Here is a 16,388-nt window from a genome sequence, read left to right as displayed (position 1 = left end):
TTTTTTTTTTCTTTTCTTTTTTTTTTAACTCCCAAATGTATAAAATGTCCATTTTCAACATTTAAATAAAAACACTGGACAAAGTATATAACAATTTAAATAAAAACATTGGACAAAGTAAATAACAAACAAAACAAACAAAAAAATCCATATTTTTTTGTATATTCAAATGCAGGAAGCAAAAGTAGAAATAAATACTCAAGTACGGCAAAGACACCTGAAAAAATGTATACAAGTACAGGAACAAAGTCAATGTACTTGATTACTTCCCACGATTAATGCACAAAAATATATCTGAACCCCCCCCACAAACAATAAACCCATCTGGTATGTTGTGGGTCAAAATGACCCATTTCGAGTTCAAGAACAAATGTTATCTTTTAGCCAACAAACTTGGCATCAACAGAACAAAAAGATGCATCGATTTGACACATTTGCAATGAAAGCAGTTTAGATGCTTTTGAAACATTGAGCATGTACCGGGTCAAATTGACCCAATTTTTTATTTTTTTTGCTATAAAACCTCAGATCAACAGAATAAGAAATGGTTACGTTTGATTTACGTATAATGAAAACAATTAATGCGTATTGGGCTTGTTTTGGAATATTAAACATTCCGGGTCAAATTGACCCATTTTGAGTGTAAAGAGAAAAAATATTAGTATGAGACGTCTCATTGACGGACAATTAAAATGCTTTCCTTTTGACATATTTTTAATTAAATGGTAAATTTTTATTGTGATACTTCTAGAAAATTAAACAGTCCTGGGTCAATTTGACCCACTTTATATTTTAAAGAGACCAATGAGTAGGTTTGTTTTTGTTATAAAACCTACTTAAAATGGTTAACTTTGACATATTTTCAATTAAAAATTGAATGCTTTTGGAACATTAAAATATAGCCTGGGTCAATTTGACCCATTTTATATTTTAAAGATACAAATGAGTATTTTTATTTTTTATTTTTTTTGCTATGAAGCTTCTCATTAATTACAATGGTTAACTTTGACATATTTTCAATTAAAAATTGAATGCTTTTGGAACATTAAACATAGTGCGGGTCATTCTGACCCAAGCTACTCATGGGACATTGTAAGAACTAGAAATAGTAGCATTCCATAATGAAACGTGTGTTGTTGTTTTTTTTTAATAAATAAATAAATAAATGAATAAATCAATAAATGTTCATTTCTTTCAAATGTGTTTTCATCATTTAAACCCCTGGGTCAAATTGACCCGGGAACATTATTCGTTGTCCTGAGAAGCCGACCTAACAGGAGAGTAAATGTAAATGTAGGCATTTGTGCATTTAATATTTTGGACTGTAAAAGTGCAACTAAAACATTTTTCTGCTCGATTTTGCACAGAAACGACAACTATAGTCTGTCTACTCTCGCCAGTTGGTCACGTGTTGGCGTAAAAAGCGCCTTCAGTTCACACGAATGACTTTAAAAAAAAAAAGGAAAAAAAAAAAAAAGACCGCACAAGACCACAAATGACACGACAAAACTTGCGATAATTCACCCCCCAAAGTGGCACATGATGCATATGGAGCCTTCACTTCTCCGTCGCTAAGCGTTCAAACGCACAACAATAAAGAAAAACAAACTTTTGTGTTCCTACCTTCGCACAGGACGAGCAGCAGCGTCCTCCAGAAGCGCGCGCGGCAGCGTCCTCCTCCGGGTGCTGCCGCTGCTGTCGCCCGGGGAGCCTCCATCCTTCCTCGGGCGGGTGGGGAGGGAAGCTCCGCGGCGTACGGCCGGCCGAGGCCACTCGATTCCGGGGGTGAAGGAAGCGCGTCTGGTCTCGCGACCGGAGCGGCGACTACGGCGAGTTGCCGGACGCCGTCAGCAGCGACCTCATGGCGGACTTCCAGGTGGCAAGTGATTACGATCCGAATTCGGGGGAGGGGGAAAGTGGACCGGAACCGGATCCAACCTACAACGTGCTCGTGCAATCCCAAGTTTCAACACTTGCGAGCAAGTTTACAAGACAAGAAATAATAATAATAAAACTAATAAATCAATCACAAGTCCAGTCTTCGACTCCCACGCAAAAAAAAGTGAGTCACGTGATTTGGATAAATCCAAACGGGCTTTCGGTGTTGATGAGGATGATGAAGATGATGCGCTCCTTCCTCGCACCTCACCCAGCAGACACTGTGCTCGCTCCAGCGCGGAGCTCTGACTAGAACTCTGCATGTGCGCGTGCATGTGTGGAAGAGAGAGAGAGAGAGTGCGTGTGCGTGTTGTGGGTGGGGGGTATCAAGTTGAGAGTGGATCGGACGCCGGATGGAAGGAGGAGGAGGAGGAGGAAGAGGAGGGTGCATGTGGTGGTGATGAGAGGGGCGGGGTTTGGCAATTTGACTGACATTTAAGACTTACATGCTTACTCAGCATTATTTCATGTTATTTTTATTTTATTTTTTTTAATGACGTGTATGCTTCTTATTTAATATGAAACAATTGTGATTCTTTCAAAGTATACAGTATTTTGTATTCGACAGGGTTCTGTATTATATTTAATTCACATTGTATTCTCTATCATTCTTTTATTATGCTCAATTGCGCTCATATTTATGTAAAGGTCCTATATAGTTCTCCATATTATTATTAATATATAGCATGGGTTTTATTTTATTAGCATTTTTATTGGTAGTTTTTAACATGTAATATTTATTATAGACACTGGTATTTAATTTTAAAATAGAAAATATGTTATTTGATTTTTTAAAATTAAAATACTATTTAATATTATTTTTAAAAACGATCTTAATTTGTGTATTTTTTTATTATTATTCTTTATTATGCTCAATTGCACTCATATTTATGTAATGGTCCTATATAGTTGTCCATATTATTATTAATATATAGCATGGGTTTTATTATTTTTTTTATATCATTTTTATTGGTAGTTTTTAACATGTATGTTATATTTATTATAGACACTGGTATTTAATTTTAAAATAGAAAATATGTTATTTGATTTTTTAAAATTAAAATACTATTTAATAGTATTTTTAAAAACAATTTTAATTTGTGATGTTTTTATTATTCTTTATTATTTTTAGTTATTGTACTTGTATTTTAATTGACACTTGAAATTTATTACAATTTTATCATCGACACAGGTATTTAATTTTAAAATACAAAATTTATTTGATTTTTTTTTTATTAAAATCCTCTTTATTATTTTTAAAAAACGATTGTGTGGATTTTTCATTATTATTTATATTAATTTTACTTGTATTTTAATTGAAACTTGAAATGTATTCAAATTTTAATGTAAAATTATTTTTTAAATTATTTCATTTTAATTTATTTTCTAGTGGCCGTGTAAGTATAGGGCCTATATATATATATATATATATATATATATATATATATATATATATATATATATATATATATATATATATATATATATATATATATATATATATTTTTTTTTTTTTTTATTTTTTTTTTTTTTTTATTTTTATTTTATTTATTAAAAAAAAAAATCTCATTATAGATAATATAGATTGTAGTGTTTAACAAAGCGATGTGTTACATTTTTATTTTTATATTTTACCAATAACATGTCATTCGTGGTCATCATTTTTTGGAAGATCTATTTTAATCATTTATTTGAAAAAGTCCAAACACGACGTCCCTAATCACGTGTCCATTTAAAGCTCAATAAGACAATCGAGTCTCTTAAGAATGCCTGCGCGTGCACGAGCGGCGTGCGTGCCCTCTCTGTATAATTCATCCACTGACACGCGCGACACCTGTTCTCCGTGTAATCGATAGACTCCCCTGGCGCGCGCGCGCGCGCGCACGCACACCACGTGGCCGCGCCTCGGCGAACCACTTTGTCATAAAACGCATCCACTTTCGATTGACTCGCATTCGCGTGCGCGCGCGAGCGCGTTTGACTTGACTCTGGGGAATCTTTTTGAGAGGAGCGAGCGCGCCCCCTGGTGGCCGTCGGGTGCGCAAGCATCCTTCGCCTTTGTTTAATTATTAGTCAAAGAAGGAAAGAAGTGAGAAGGCCACTGAAGTCATCACGTGTTTGACTTGTGACTGGAAGGGGCGTGGCCTAGTGAGCAACGTCACAATCAGGTGTGCAGTCCAGTTGGACGGCCATTTCAGTGAAAGAGTGTCTTCTTCTTGTCGGTGTTTTCATTTCAAGTCTGTTTTGCATTTTTTCTGAATAGTCTAAAAATATTTGAAAAATGTGTTTTGATGAGTTGGAAAGTGCTGAAAGCATGTTGGAGGAGGGCAAATGATTTTAAAATGTTTCTCTTTATGGTCCCAGAGGCTGGATGAAGAAAATGGCGAATGGCTAAAATGGCTGACTTCCTGTGTGTTTGGTTAATTGAATCTTTTTTTTTTTTTGTGGGTTTACTCATGATTGGCACGTCAACCACATTGAAATGAAATGGGTTTCAGGGGCAGAATGTTCAAAAACTCTCTGGAAGGTGTTTATCATTGTAACGCAAGAAATGACCTTAAAATGGCCACTTCAAAACAAAATGAATGACGACAATGTGTGTTTTCAGGTGCGGGTTCTTGTGGGTCTACTCATGATAGACGAAAATGTCCGTTTGATAAACAAAACTTCATTTTCAAGAGTTCATCTTAGCAGAACCACTGGAAATAGCAAAAAAATAATAATTGCCACTTTAAAACCAAAATGGCTGACTTCCTGTGTATTTTCAGCGGTGTTTTTTTCTTTTTTTTGTGGGTTTACTCATGATACACATGCTGACAAACTTTCACTTTGCTAATAAAATGTGCTTTGGGGGTTAATTTTCAAAAAACTCCGTCGAAAGTGTTGACAACATGGCAACTTCAAACCAAAATGGCCGACTTCCTGTCCTCTCTGGTGTGACTTCTTGAGTCTTCTTTTGTGGGTCAAATCGTGTGAGGCAAGTTTACCAAATTTCATGTGGCAAAGTCAAACATTTTAGTCAAGTTCTGACCATGAAACCATAAAACACTGCCGCCGCCTGCATTGCGGCTCCATATTGGACAGTAAAGAGGAGGAGGGCGGCCATGTTGAGTGTGGCAGACGCAGCAAGAGTTTGGCTTTTCGGATGACTGGAAAAGCGCATCGTCATGACTTATGACAAATCTATGGTGGGGTTGCGACCGCAGACAGTGACGGATGGCTTCTTTTTTTCCGATGCGTAACGATGGAATGAGGATTATTATGGGATGACGGGCAATGAATGAAACAACACAAATCGTTATCAAGTACTCTGATTGCTCGCTGCTTGTTGACGTGTTTTTATTTTTAATCATGTCATTTGTTTTTTATTGAAACATACAATTTGGTAGACTCATCTTGCATGACCAGACCACAAAACAAAAGTCGTAAGCAACCAAGTCCAAAAGTCGTGCGAAGTCGGCCATTTTGGTTTGAAGTGTTCATTTTGGGGTTGATGTTGCTCATTTCCAACGTGGTCAAACGTGTCCAAGATTGTGTCAGATTGTTACCAAATATGTATCACATAAACATGACATGGATGACACGAACTTGCAAAAAAAAATAAAAATAAAAAATCCAGTTTTTATTACAACATCTCTGGGATAAAATTAATCTTTAACGGACCCCTGGAAAATGTTGATAAAATGGCGACTTGAAAAACCAAAATGGCCGACTGTGTGCCTTTTCAGGCCTGGCTTCCTGAGACTTTTTTTGTGGCTCTACTTCAGACGGACATGTGAGCCGTTTTTGTGCTGCTAAACAGAAGTTGACTGCTCAAAAAAACTCGAGGAGGAGTTTGTAGGTGGAAATGACAAAAACACGAAATGAACACGAAAATGGCGACTTCAAACGAAATGGCTGACGACCTGTGTCAACTTTTTCTTTTTTTTTTGTCAGTCTACTTAACAATTGACACGCTGACCAAATTTTATGCTGCAAAGTATGAAAAACTGCCAAAGTTCAAAATAAATAAATGACTCAATAAATAACTAAATGTCTAAAAGTGAAAATAAAAATGGATTTTTTTTTTCAAAAAAAAAAAAAAAGAAAAGAAAAAAAAGAAAATAAAAATGGAAATAAAAATAAAATTCGAAAAAACTACAAAATAAATAAATAAATGTAAAAAACGGAAATAAAAATAGCAAAAAATCTATTTAATATAATAAATACATCCATCCATCGATTTGATTGACCACTTATTTCTCACAAGGGTTGCCAGACTGGTTGCCAGTCAATCGCAGAAAAAAATAAATATAAATGGAAATAAAAAGAAATCCATTCATCCATTTTCTTGACCAAGCGGTCAAGAAAATGGATGGATGGAAATAAAAAGAGCAACATATATATATATATATATATATATATATATAAAATACATTTGTATTTCATTTTTGAATTATATTTTATTAAATCAATTATTTTCATTTTTAGTCATTTATTTATTTATTTAGTTGGCAGTACGGCCCAAAACTGCCAAAATTCCAAATAAATAAATGACTAAATAAATAAATGGTTAAATAAATAAATGTCTAAAAGTGAAAATAAAAATGGATATAAAAAAATATAATAAATAGATTAAAAAAAATAAATATAAAAATGGAAATAAATAGAGCAAATATATATATATATATATATATATATATATATATATATATATATATATATATATATATATATATATATATAATAAAACACATTTGTATTTAATTTTTGAATTATATTTTTTAAGTCCGTTTTTATTTTCACTTTTCGTCATTGTGCATCATCTGAAGGTGCTTTTCAATTGGCTGCTGCTCGATGACATCACTTCTGTGTGACACACTTTCAAACGTCTTTTTTCCGATTCATATCAAAATAAATCGACTTAAAATCATAATTAAAATCATCCTCAAAGGCTCATGCATTAAATTAATTACTAAAGATGAAAAGCAATGACTTTTTTGCTGTAATTATATTTAGCTTTAGTTAGTTTTGTTAACATAAAATGTAGTTTTATTTAGTTTTTGTTTAAAAAAAAAAAAAAATTGTTTTTATTTGAAAAAAAAAACCGTTTTATCAAAATTGTTTTTAACTTTAGTTTTTTTTGTTAGTGTTAGTGAACTAAAATAACCTTGCTCGAGGGTCAGGAATTCTCAGACCAACGATTTGTAAGAGATTCTTGATTCATGGCCAGTCATCCTTTGACTTTGCTCGCACAGGTGGAGGCTCGGCTTGAGCTGCCTCGTGAGGTTTTTTTCCCGGGAATGTCAAGCGTGGCTGAGAGGCTGCAAGCTGTGAAAAGGGGGAGGGGGGAATCTGCGGGGATTATGGCGCCGTGTGCACGAGGAGACCGGAAGGCCCAATATTGTGATCATTTGGTCACATTTATCGTGGTTGCATTCTTTCAATTTCAAGACAATGTCGGATTTTTTTTTTTCTTTGTCCAATCAGATTTGAGCTTCCATGTGTTGCTAAGTCAAACTAATCTGCCCAGGACGTTCACTATGCAAGCGTGGAACTGCCAATGTGGAGTTAGTTTGTGAAGACGTTCAAACGTATTTTAGGCTAAATGCTAAAAAAAAAAAACTAGCATTTTTTTCCCCCCATAATTAGAATTTAGCCTACATTATACATGGTGAGGTTTTGAAGGTTTGGAGGTTTTCTGCCTGCAGTCCTGACCTGCTCCCATTGAAAATGTGTAAAGCATGAAATACTTGTCGTATTGTTGAGAAATGTAAAATTATTCGTGTCCTCATTTTTCCAAACGTTGTAAAATGAAAAAGGTGATGTAAACATGACCTTGTCCCAGCTTTTTTTGGAATGTGTTGCAGCCATAAACGTTATTGATTTGAACATGAAATATCTTGTCTTTGTAGTGGATACAATGAAATATAGCTTGAAGATCATTTTCAAATCACTGCATTGTTGTTTTTTTTTGTTTTTTTATTTCTGTTTAACACAACTTTATTGGAATCGGGTTTGTTCATTAGGTACACATTTATTTATTTATTTATTTATTTTATATTGTGAATGTTTTATAACGGTCGATTGTAGTAGTGTGGTAAATTCCTTCTTTTTTTAAATTTTTTTTTTTACTGAATAATACTTATTAAAGAAATTAGAGAAATAAAATTTCAAAAAATTAGAAATTAGAGAAACAAATAATAGAAAATCAAGAAATTAAAGATTTAAAAAAAATTTTTTTTAATGACTTTTAAAAAATGTTTTTAATTCATTCAGCAGCCTTCCCAAGTCATCATGTCATCACATTTTTGTGCGCGTGAATTTGTGCCAGAGTTGTGAGGTTGTCAGAAGACCAGAGGAAGGATCAAAGGAAGGGAAGATGAAGCAAAGTGAAATCCAACACCAAACTTCACCCACAGTTACAAATCCAGAATCTTTCACCAACCCCAGATACATCGAATTTACAACAGCTTAGCGAGACCTCAAGAGACCAGAGAAAAGACTAAAGGAAGGATAGATGAAGCAGAGTGACATCCACAAACGCCAGCCTCCACTGATTTAGCAACCTTTTGGGTTACAGTAGATGCTCGTGTGGTGGAGCCGGCATGCATCCACCTAAAATTAGCAGGTGAAAATGGTGGCTCACGCCCCCTGCTGGTAGAAAGACTCATTTCACCAAGTTTGACAAAAATGCATCCAAGTCCATTTCATCTCCTAAACGTTCACCCGGGAGATTTATTCGAATTAGGCGCGTTGTTCCTGATAGCTTCTTGAAATCGATAAACAAATCCAAATAAACGTTAATAGACTCCACCATGACATTAAATAAACACTTTATACATCCGGGTGCCATTTTCTTCCCGCTGCAAAAAGTCAAACTAATCGCCAAAGAGCGTTAGTTCGTCAATCTGTCTTTATTACCAACGCTCACGCAAACAAACGCGTCCCGCGCTGGATAACGATTCCAACAAACATCCAATTTGCCGGCCCGATTACCCGCGAGGCCTCCGATGAGAGGAGGCGACTCATCAGCGAGATGCTCATAAAAAAATAAAAATACACACATGCGCGGCCGTAAATATTAATTCTCCGCAGAAGCCCGTTGCAACTGGCAACTTAATTACACTCATTTCAATGTGATTGTGCCCCACAGGAAGTGCAAAAAAAAAAAAAAAAAATGCACAAACACACATGCATTGATACACAAACGCGAGCACACACGTAATAAGCGTTCTTTGGCCCAAACGCTGAATTAAAGGATATTGTCATGGCGGATCATTTCCCCTCCCTTTAGGACCAAAGGCGGCAATTAGTCGTCGCGGCTAATCATTGAGTCGCCGTCGCAGATGTCATCTTTGCATTTGAAATTTTGCGCTCCTCTCAACCACAAAACAGACACAACATTAGACACGCCCACATGCAAAACTTGAGAACAATTCTTCTTCTTCTTCTTCAAAAAAAAAAAGAGGCTTCAAAAGCTTTCTATTGCATACAACGGCGTATTACGGCCACGTATAAACATTTTTTTTTAGAGGGTGGATGCAATATTCAGAGAAAAAAAAACTCACAAATTTGTGAGTTGCCACTTTCTAAAGTGGCAAATTTGTGGGAAAAAAAACTCTTAAATTTCAGACTTTCTAAAGTGGCAAACTTGCAAGAAAAAAAAACCTTGTAAATTTGCGACTTTCTAAAGTGGCAAGTTTGTGAAGAAAAACTCGTAAATTTGCAACTTTCTAAAGTGCAAAATTTGCAAGAAAAAAACTCGTAAATTTGTGACTTTCCAAAGTGGCAAATTTGTGGAAAAAAAAAAAAACTAAGAAATTTGCGACTTTCTAAAGTGCCAAATTTGTGGGGGGGAAAATGTGTAAAATTGCCACTTTCTAAAGTGGCAAATTTGCGAGGAAAAAAAAAAAAACTCGTAAATTTGCGAGTTTCCAAAGTGGCAAATTTGCAACTTTTTAAAGTGGCAAATTTCTGAGAAAAAAAACTCATAGATTTTCAACTTTCTAAAGTGGCAACTGCGAGAAACAAAAAAAAAAGTCTGGAAACATAAATAATAAATAAATAAATACATTTATATAAATAATTTTTTTGCAGCAATGAATTTAGAATATAGATAATAAGTGTCTGAGGTTTTTTTCTCGCAAGTCTGCCACTTTATAAACTCGCAAATTTGCCACTTCAGAAAGTGTCAAATTTGCAAGTTTTTTTCTCGGAATATTGCCCCTGCCTTCTAAAAAAAAACAAAAAAAATGATACGTGGCCCTATTACACCGTCGTACAAGTCCATGTTGATGGTAAATGCCAAAAAATAAAAAAATAAAGTAATTACATGTGGATTTAAAAGCACCACATTTTGCCTTGAAGTTCTGCTCGCTAAATACATTTGATACATTTCCAAAATGAAGTACATCAGCATATGTAAGAAAAAGATACAATTATAAAAAAAGAAAATATTTTATAAATGCAATCAGATTAAAAATGCGAAAAAATATGTAAAACCTAGAAAACTAAAAACGTATTTACACAATACAATACAATAAAAATAAAATAAAAATAACATTTTGAAAATAATATCTAAAAACAAATAAACATTACAAAAATATTTTACAAACAAATAATACTAATACAACATTAAAATAAATAAAAATAATAGAATGTATAAAATAATAAATAAAATAAAAAATTATAATTCAGAAGAATATTTAAAAAATTTGATCTAAATAAGAACAAAGAAATCGTAAAAATGTGCAAAGGTGGCACACACAGATGGCAATAAAAAGTGAGGTGTGCGTTTAAAAAAAGAAAAAGTAAAATATGTGCTTGTAAACAGAGGCAGACGGGCAGATGGAGACGGCGAGAGCGAGCGAGCGAGCGAACAGCAAATAGCGTCGCGTCGGCGTCGGGGATGATGGCGGCGAAGCGAGCGGGACAGCGCTTGTTTGGACAGATGGCTTGCTGTGTGCTAATTACAGAGTGAGCGCTCGACACTGTGAACACAACCAAAGTGGAAACTGACGTTCATGCACGCACGCGCGCACGACGCCGTGCGCATATAATGCTGGAGGACAACAAAGTCACGCAGGCCGTTAGCATGCACGTTCGCCATTGTGGAGGCTAACAAGCTTTGTGGCGCTATTTAAAAATCCTCCTTTGCACATTTATTTGCATCCGCGCTCGCACGGTAAAGACAAGATGGAGTCCGTTGCGCTCGCTCGGCGTCCAATTTAGAATACGCCGAATGCTCACGACAAAGACAAAAAAAATATGGATATATTTCGATGGATGCTATAAAAACATGGAACCTACCAAAAGAAAGATTGAAGTCTCTTCGTTCATCAGGAAAGAAAAGGTGTATTTCTATCTGCTTCCGTTTGGCAACAATTAGGATTAGAATATAGCTAAGTTTCATAATTTTTCCACAAATATATTTAGAATTGTAAGTAATTGAGCTTTTTTTAACATGGCCCTGGATGATCTCTTATACTCTGCTGCCACCTGCTGGCCGTTTGTGTAATAATTACCATTTCTACAACTGTTCGTTGCAGTTGAGAGGCTGCATGAAAGCCTTCTGTATGCTCTAGCTTAAAACACAAACAAAAAAACAAAAAACAAAAAAAAAGTCTTTGGAACACTTAAAACATTTAAAATAAAACACATTTATATGTTTTTGGGGGCAAATGACTTAATATTGTGACAGTAAGTTAAAAAAAAAAAAGACATAGGCTATTATGCTCGTCAGCTATGCAAGGCTAACAATTTTGATTGTTTCCTTTTTTCATTCGATCAATAGAAAGCAAAAAGTGGAGTGAGAAATATCTAACTACTGTTCAGCATACTCTTTTTTTATGCATTATTTTTATATTTTATTTTTTTTAATTTTATTTTACTATTCTCACCCAAACCTATTATTTTTTATTACATTTTTTAATCAGATAATTTTGTTTTCCTTTTTTCCACAAAGCATATCTTTATACACTTCACTTGTATTATTTATATTTTTAAGATGTTTTTTTTATTATTTTCTGGATAAATTTTTAACGATTTGGAATGTATCTTTCATAATTATATAATAAAAAATATTTACAATATATTTTTAATAATTATACACATTTTCAAAATTCTAATTTTGTTTTTTTTTATTTTGTATTTATCTGTAACAGGGACAGTACATTTTAATCACTCATTTATATTTTTTAGATTTGTTTTGATACATTTTAGCGATTTGTAATTTATCTGTCAGAATTATTTAATAATCAAAAATATTTATAATATATTTTTAATAATACTAATACACATTTAAAAAAATTCTAATTTTGTTTATTTTTATTTCATTTTTTTTATTTATTTGTACCAGGGAGAGTACATATTAATAAACATTTCTATAAATATGCAAGTAATTAGCCGAAAGGCTATTTTTCATCTGCAGTCTTGAGACGTAAACGACACCCTAAGAATAAATAATATAAATAACAACAAAATAAAATGCACAACAATAACATATTCACGAAAATGCCATTAAGTCAAAATTACATGTTTATAACCAAAACAATTCATTTATTAAAATGATCATAAAAACCAACAAGGGATTAACAAATACAGGAAAACATTATTGTATTAATTCACTTTCATTTATTTTTTTCTGTCATAATTATATAATAAAAAATACTTATAATATATTTTTTAATAATACTAATACACATTTTCAAAATTCTCATTTTGTTAATTTTTATTGTATTTTTTATGTATTTATTTGGATCAGGGACAGTACATATTAATAAACATTTCTGTAAATATGCAAGTAATTAGCCAAAAGGCTATTTTTCATCGGCAGTCCCGAGACAGATCGTAAGGTCACTCTAGTAAAAAATTAAATAAAATGCAAACAATAACTACACATTCACGAAAATACTATCATACATAACAAAAGCAAGACAATTACTAAAATGTACATTAAAACCAACAAGGGATAAACAAATACAGAAAATTGCATTATTGTATGAATTCAATGTTATTTAATTTTGTGACTAAATTGTGGCTACGCTATAATGTCATCATGCTAGTTGCCGTATTTGCGAACGCAGCTAGCGCCTGAAGTTAGCAAAAAAAACAAAAAAGTTTGCAGCTAAAACTTGGTGTTTCTAAGCAACACTTGGTTTCTGTTTTTTGTCTTGTTTTTTGGGGGTGTGATTATTTGTCGTCATCTGCCCGCCGCCGCCAAAGTCGTCGCTAATCCTCCGGCAAAGAACGGCTAAACCGCCGCAGCTGTGGCCGTCAAGCTGCCACCTCCTCCGAGAACGCGCGCAACAAAGACGTAAGGATAGAACTGGCGCCTCGTGTCGGCTTCAAATGTTCAAGTAAAAAAAAAAAATCAAATGAAATATATTTCAGGATGAATAAAAATGACATAAATAAATAAATAAATAAATAGCATTAGCACTAACGGCATTAGTGATACATAGAAATGTTTTGCTAAAACTTTTTTTGGGGTAGACCAAAAACAGCCCGCAAAAATTCAAAGAGCAAATAGCATTAGCATCGTTAGCACAAGTTACCATTTGTGATTGCAGGAGAACAATTTCACATCGCTTTCGCCATTTAAATATGACGACTCGTTAAAGGGATACTTGACTCATTGAGACATTTTCAGCAGTAAAAAAGTTCATATTTTGTCTATAATTATTGCGATAATGTCATTTATATGGTGATATTGGCCCACGCAATATGCATATTGCAAAGAGATGCAATAAGTTTCATATGGAATTTTATTCTTTTATCTGAATTTGAGCAGTCAGCCGCTAACTGAAATGTGCACCGACATCCAATTGTTGAACATTATCAAGAGGTAATTACAATTAATTAACTAAGGATATATTGAGTTTCCTTATTTTGCTGCGTAAAAAAATGTAATTCTTTCATTAGACAATAAAAATATCATTTCTTTAGGTTCATGTTAAATATCACAATAATATCGATATCGCTATATTCAGCAACTATATTGCATATCACATTATTTTCCAATATCGTGCAGCCCTAATATATATATATATATATATATATATATATATATATATAATCATTAATTATTATTATTATTATTATTATCATCATCATTATTATTCCACATACAGTAACTCTTATTAGGTTAGCATGGTAAGCTAACTATCAACAATGTGGTTTTGTGGTGGTTTTTGCGTCGCTAAAGATGGAAATGTATTAAAAACTAAATTTAGTTTAAAATGTACATCTTCTGGTGTTATGGCGACATCATCGCTTTTCAGTCCACGATTTCACACTGGTCTTTTTGTGTGTGTGTGTGTGTGTGTGTGTGTGTGTGTGGAAAAGTTGGACATTTTGAGTGGCTAACATTTGAAAGATAGCATTTCGCCCTGTTAGCATTTGTCACAGCACAATCCCAAATTTGAAAAGGAGAAATGACGTCAAGGTTTTTCGCACTTATTATTATGCTAGCATGTTTGCTAAATGATCAACAGTACGACCAATTTGCGTTTATTTCTCATTGTATACTTTTTTTTTTTTTTCGCTTGGGCCGATGACATCACAGGAAATTTCGCTCGTGGCAGCTTGTCAAAAACAAAAAGACGATAAACTGAGGGGACGTGCGAGCACATACGCGATTAATCTAAGTGTGTGCATGTGCGCGTTGTGAGGCTCCACTCATTTCCTGTTTAATTGCCATCCTCGCGTGTCCCCGAGGCACATCCAAACACACAAAATGTCCCGTCCCACCAGTGTATGTTTCCTGTTGAGGACGATTACACAAATACAAACACACGCACACACATATATGCACACGCACACACCTTTGCTGAATATTCATAGCAAGCTGTTGCACTCCTGGCCCGGATCAAAACGTCGAGTGTGTGCGTGTCACATAAATTAGACAATAAACAGCAAAGTCATTATTCTGCTTTCATCTCAACACTTACTAGACACACGCACGCACACGCGTGTGCCAATAAGCAAATAAATGTAAAGCCACAAAAATATTTTTTAAAAATCCATAGACAGATAAAATTAAATCTGACGAGTTAACTTGAAAAGTCATTTGTTGGAAGATTTTTTCATGTTAAAAAAAAAAAATGTGCATTTTCAAAATGCAATACATTTTAATTATATGAATAAATGTCATTATTTAATAGATAAAAAAATAAAAAAATAAAATGTGATTAATTAAATTAAAACATGGATTTTATTTTATTTGTATAACAATTAAACTAATTTATTTAATTTCCAGCACATATTTCATTGACACTCTAAATCACATCAATTTGTTTTTATGTTAAGAAAATATATGTATTTTAAAAATGTAATACCTTTTAATAATATGAATATATTTCATTATTTAATTGAAAAAAAAAAAAACTTCACTCCAGTTACAAAATTGGCATAATTGTAAACAAAAATAAAAGATTATTCCTACTAATTTTGAGTTGTTTAAATGCATATATTTGCACATTGTATTTATAAAAAATAAAATTTAAATTAAAAAAAACTAACTTATTAAATCTTGTTTAAAAAAACAAAACAATTGATTGAAATTCAATTACAATTTCAATTCTTGCACAACACAATTACATAATTGGCAAATCGTAAACAAAAATAAAAGATTATTAATACTAATTTTGGGTTGTTTAAATGTATATATTTGCACATTGTATTTATTATAAAAATAATAATAATAATAATTTAATAATAAATCTTGTTTGGTCCAAAAGAAACCTGCATAATCATAGCATAATGAAATGTATTTGTCTTTAGAAATAATATTAATATTATAATATAAAAATATATATATATATTTTACGTTTAATCATGTTTTTGTTTTGCGCCAAAAAAACAAAACAACAACAACAACAAAACAGAAAAGCCAAGTAGTTTTCGCACCACTGTATATAGTGGACAACAAATTGACTCGAGCAACTATGATGTCATCATCAGTCGACGGCAAGTATCAAAGTATCTCCGCCCTCCTGAGATGATGGCCAGATTGTTCTGCTTGATTCATAACCCACAAACGCGCTATTCATCGAGAATAACGCGGTTACACGAGTCAAGCATATTATTGTCACAAAAATCTTTGCCTTGAAAGATGAAATAAAAAGTGACAAAATAATAATCTAATCATTAATAAGAATGTGCAGACTCATCTGGCCAAATGAAAACTCAAGTTGAGCAGTGGTTTATTGTGCGTTATTGTTCATAAGTTGGAGAATAAGAAAGCTTGGTAAACAAGAAAAGGTCCCGGGAGAGGTGAGACGGTCGATGGGGCCGGTTGAAAATCTTCCCACAATGCCGAGCGGATTAATATGGCCGACATATTTAGCCGCTAATGATTTTCTGCGCCTCGTTTGGGGAGGAAAACTCCCACAAGAGGGATCACCGACGTTATTATCACGTATGGATTCCATTCTTATTAGCACAACTGTCTGCTTTCAAAATCGCAA

At 33.3% G+C, this 16,388-nt stretch overlaps 1 protein-coding gene across 2 annotated transcripts in view; it reads right to left on the bottom strand.

Moving 5' to 3' along the window:
- LOC144019389 (transmembrane protein 132C) overlaps positions 1–2,254 on the bottom strand; it is a 188,292-nt gene extending 186,038 nt beyond the window's left edge. For both annotated transcript variants that reach the window (XM_077522413.1, XM_077522414.1), the window contains exon 1: positions 1,624–2,254. In XM_077522413.1, the coding sequence (XP_077378539.1) occupies positions 1,624–1,717 (94 nt within the window). In that variant the 5' untranslated portion in view covers positions 1,718–2,254. The remainder of the gene's footprint in view (positions 1–1,623) is intronic.
- Between the last annotated feature and the right edge of the window lie 14,134 nt (positions 2,255–16,388).

The sequence above is a fragment of the Festucalex cinctus genome, chromosome 5 (assembly GCF_051991245.1).
Source record: "Festucalex cinctus isolate MCC-2025b chromosome 5, RoL_Fcin_1.0, whole genome shotgun sequence".
In the NCBI taxonomy this organism is placed as follows: Eukaryota; Metazoa; Chordata; class Actinopteri; order Syngnathiformes; family Syngnathidae; genus Festucalex; species Festucalex cinctus.
This window is presented reverse-complemented; position numbering and strand designations above follow the sequence as displayed.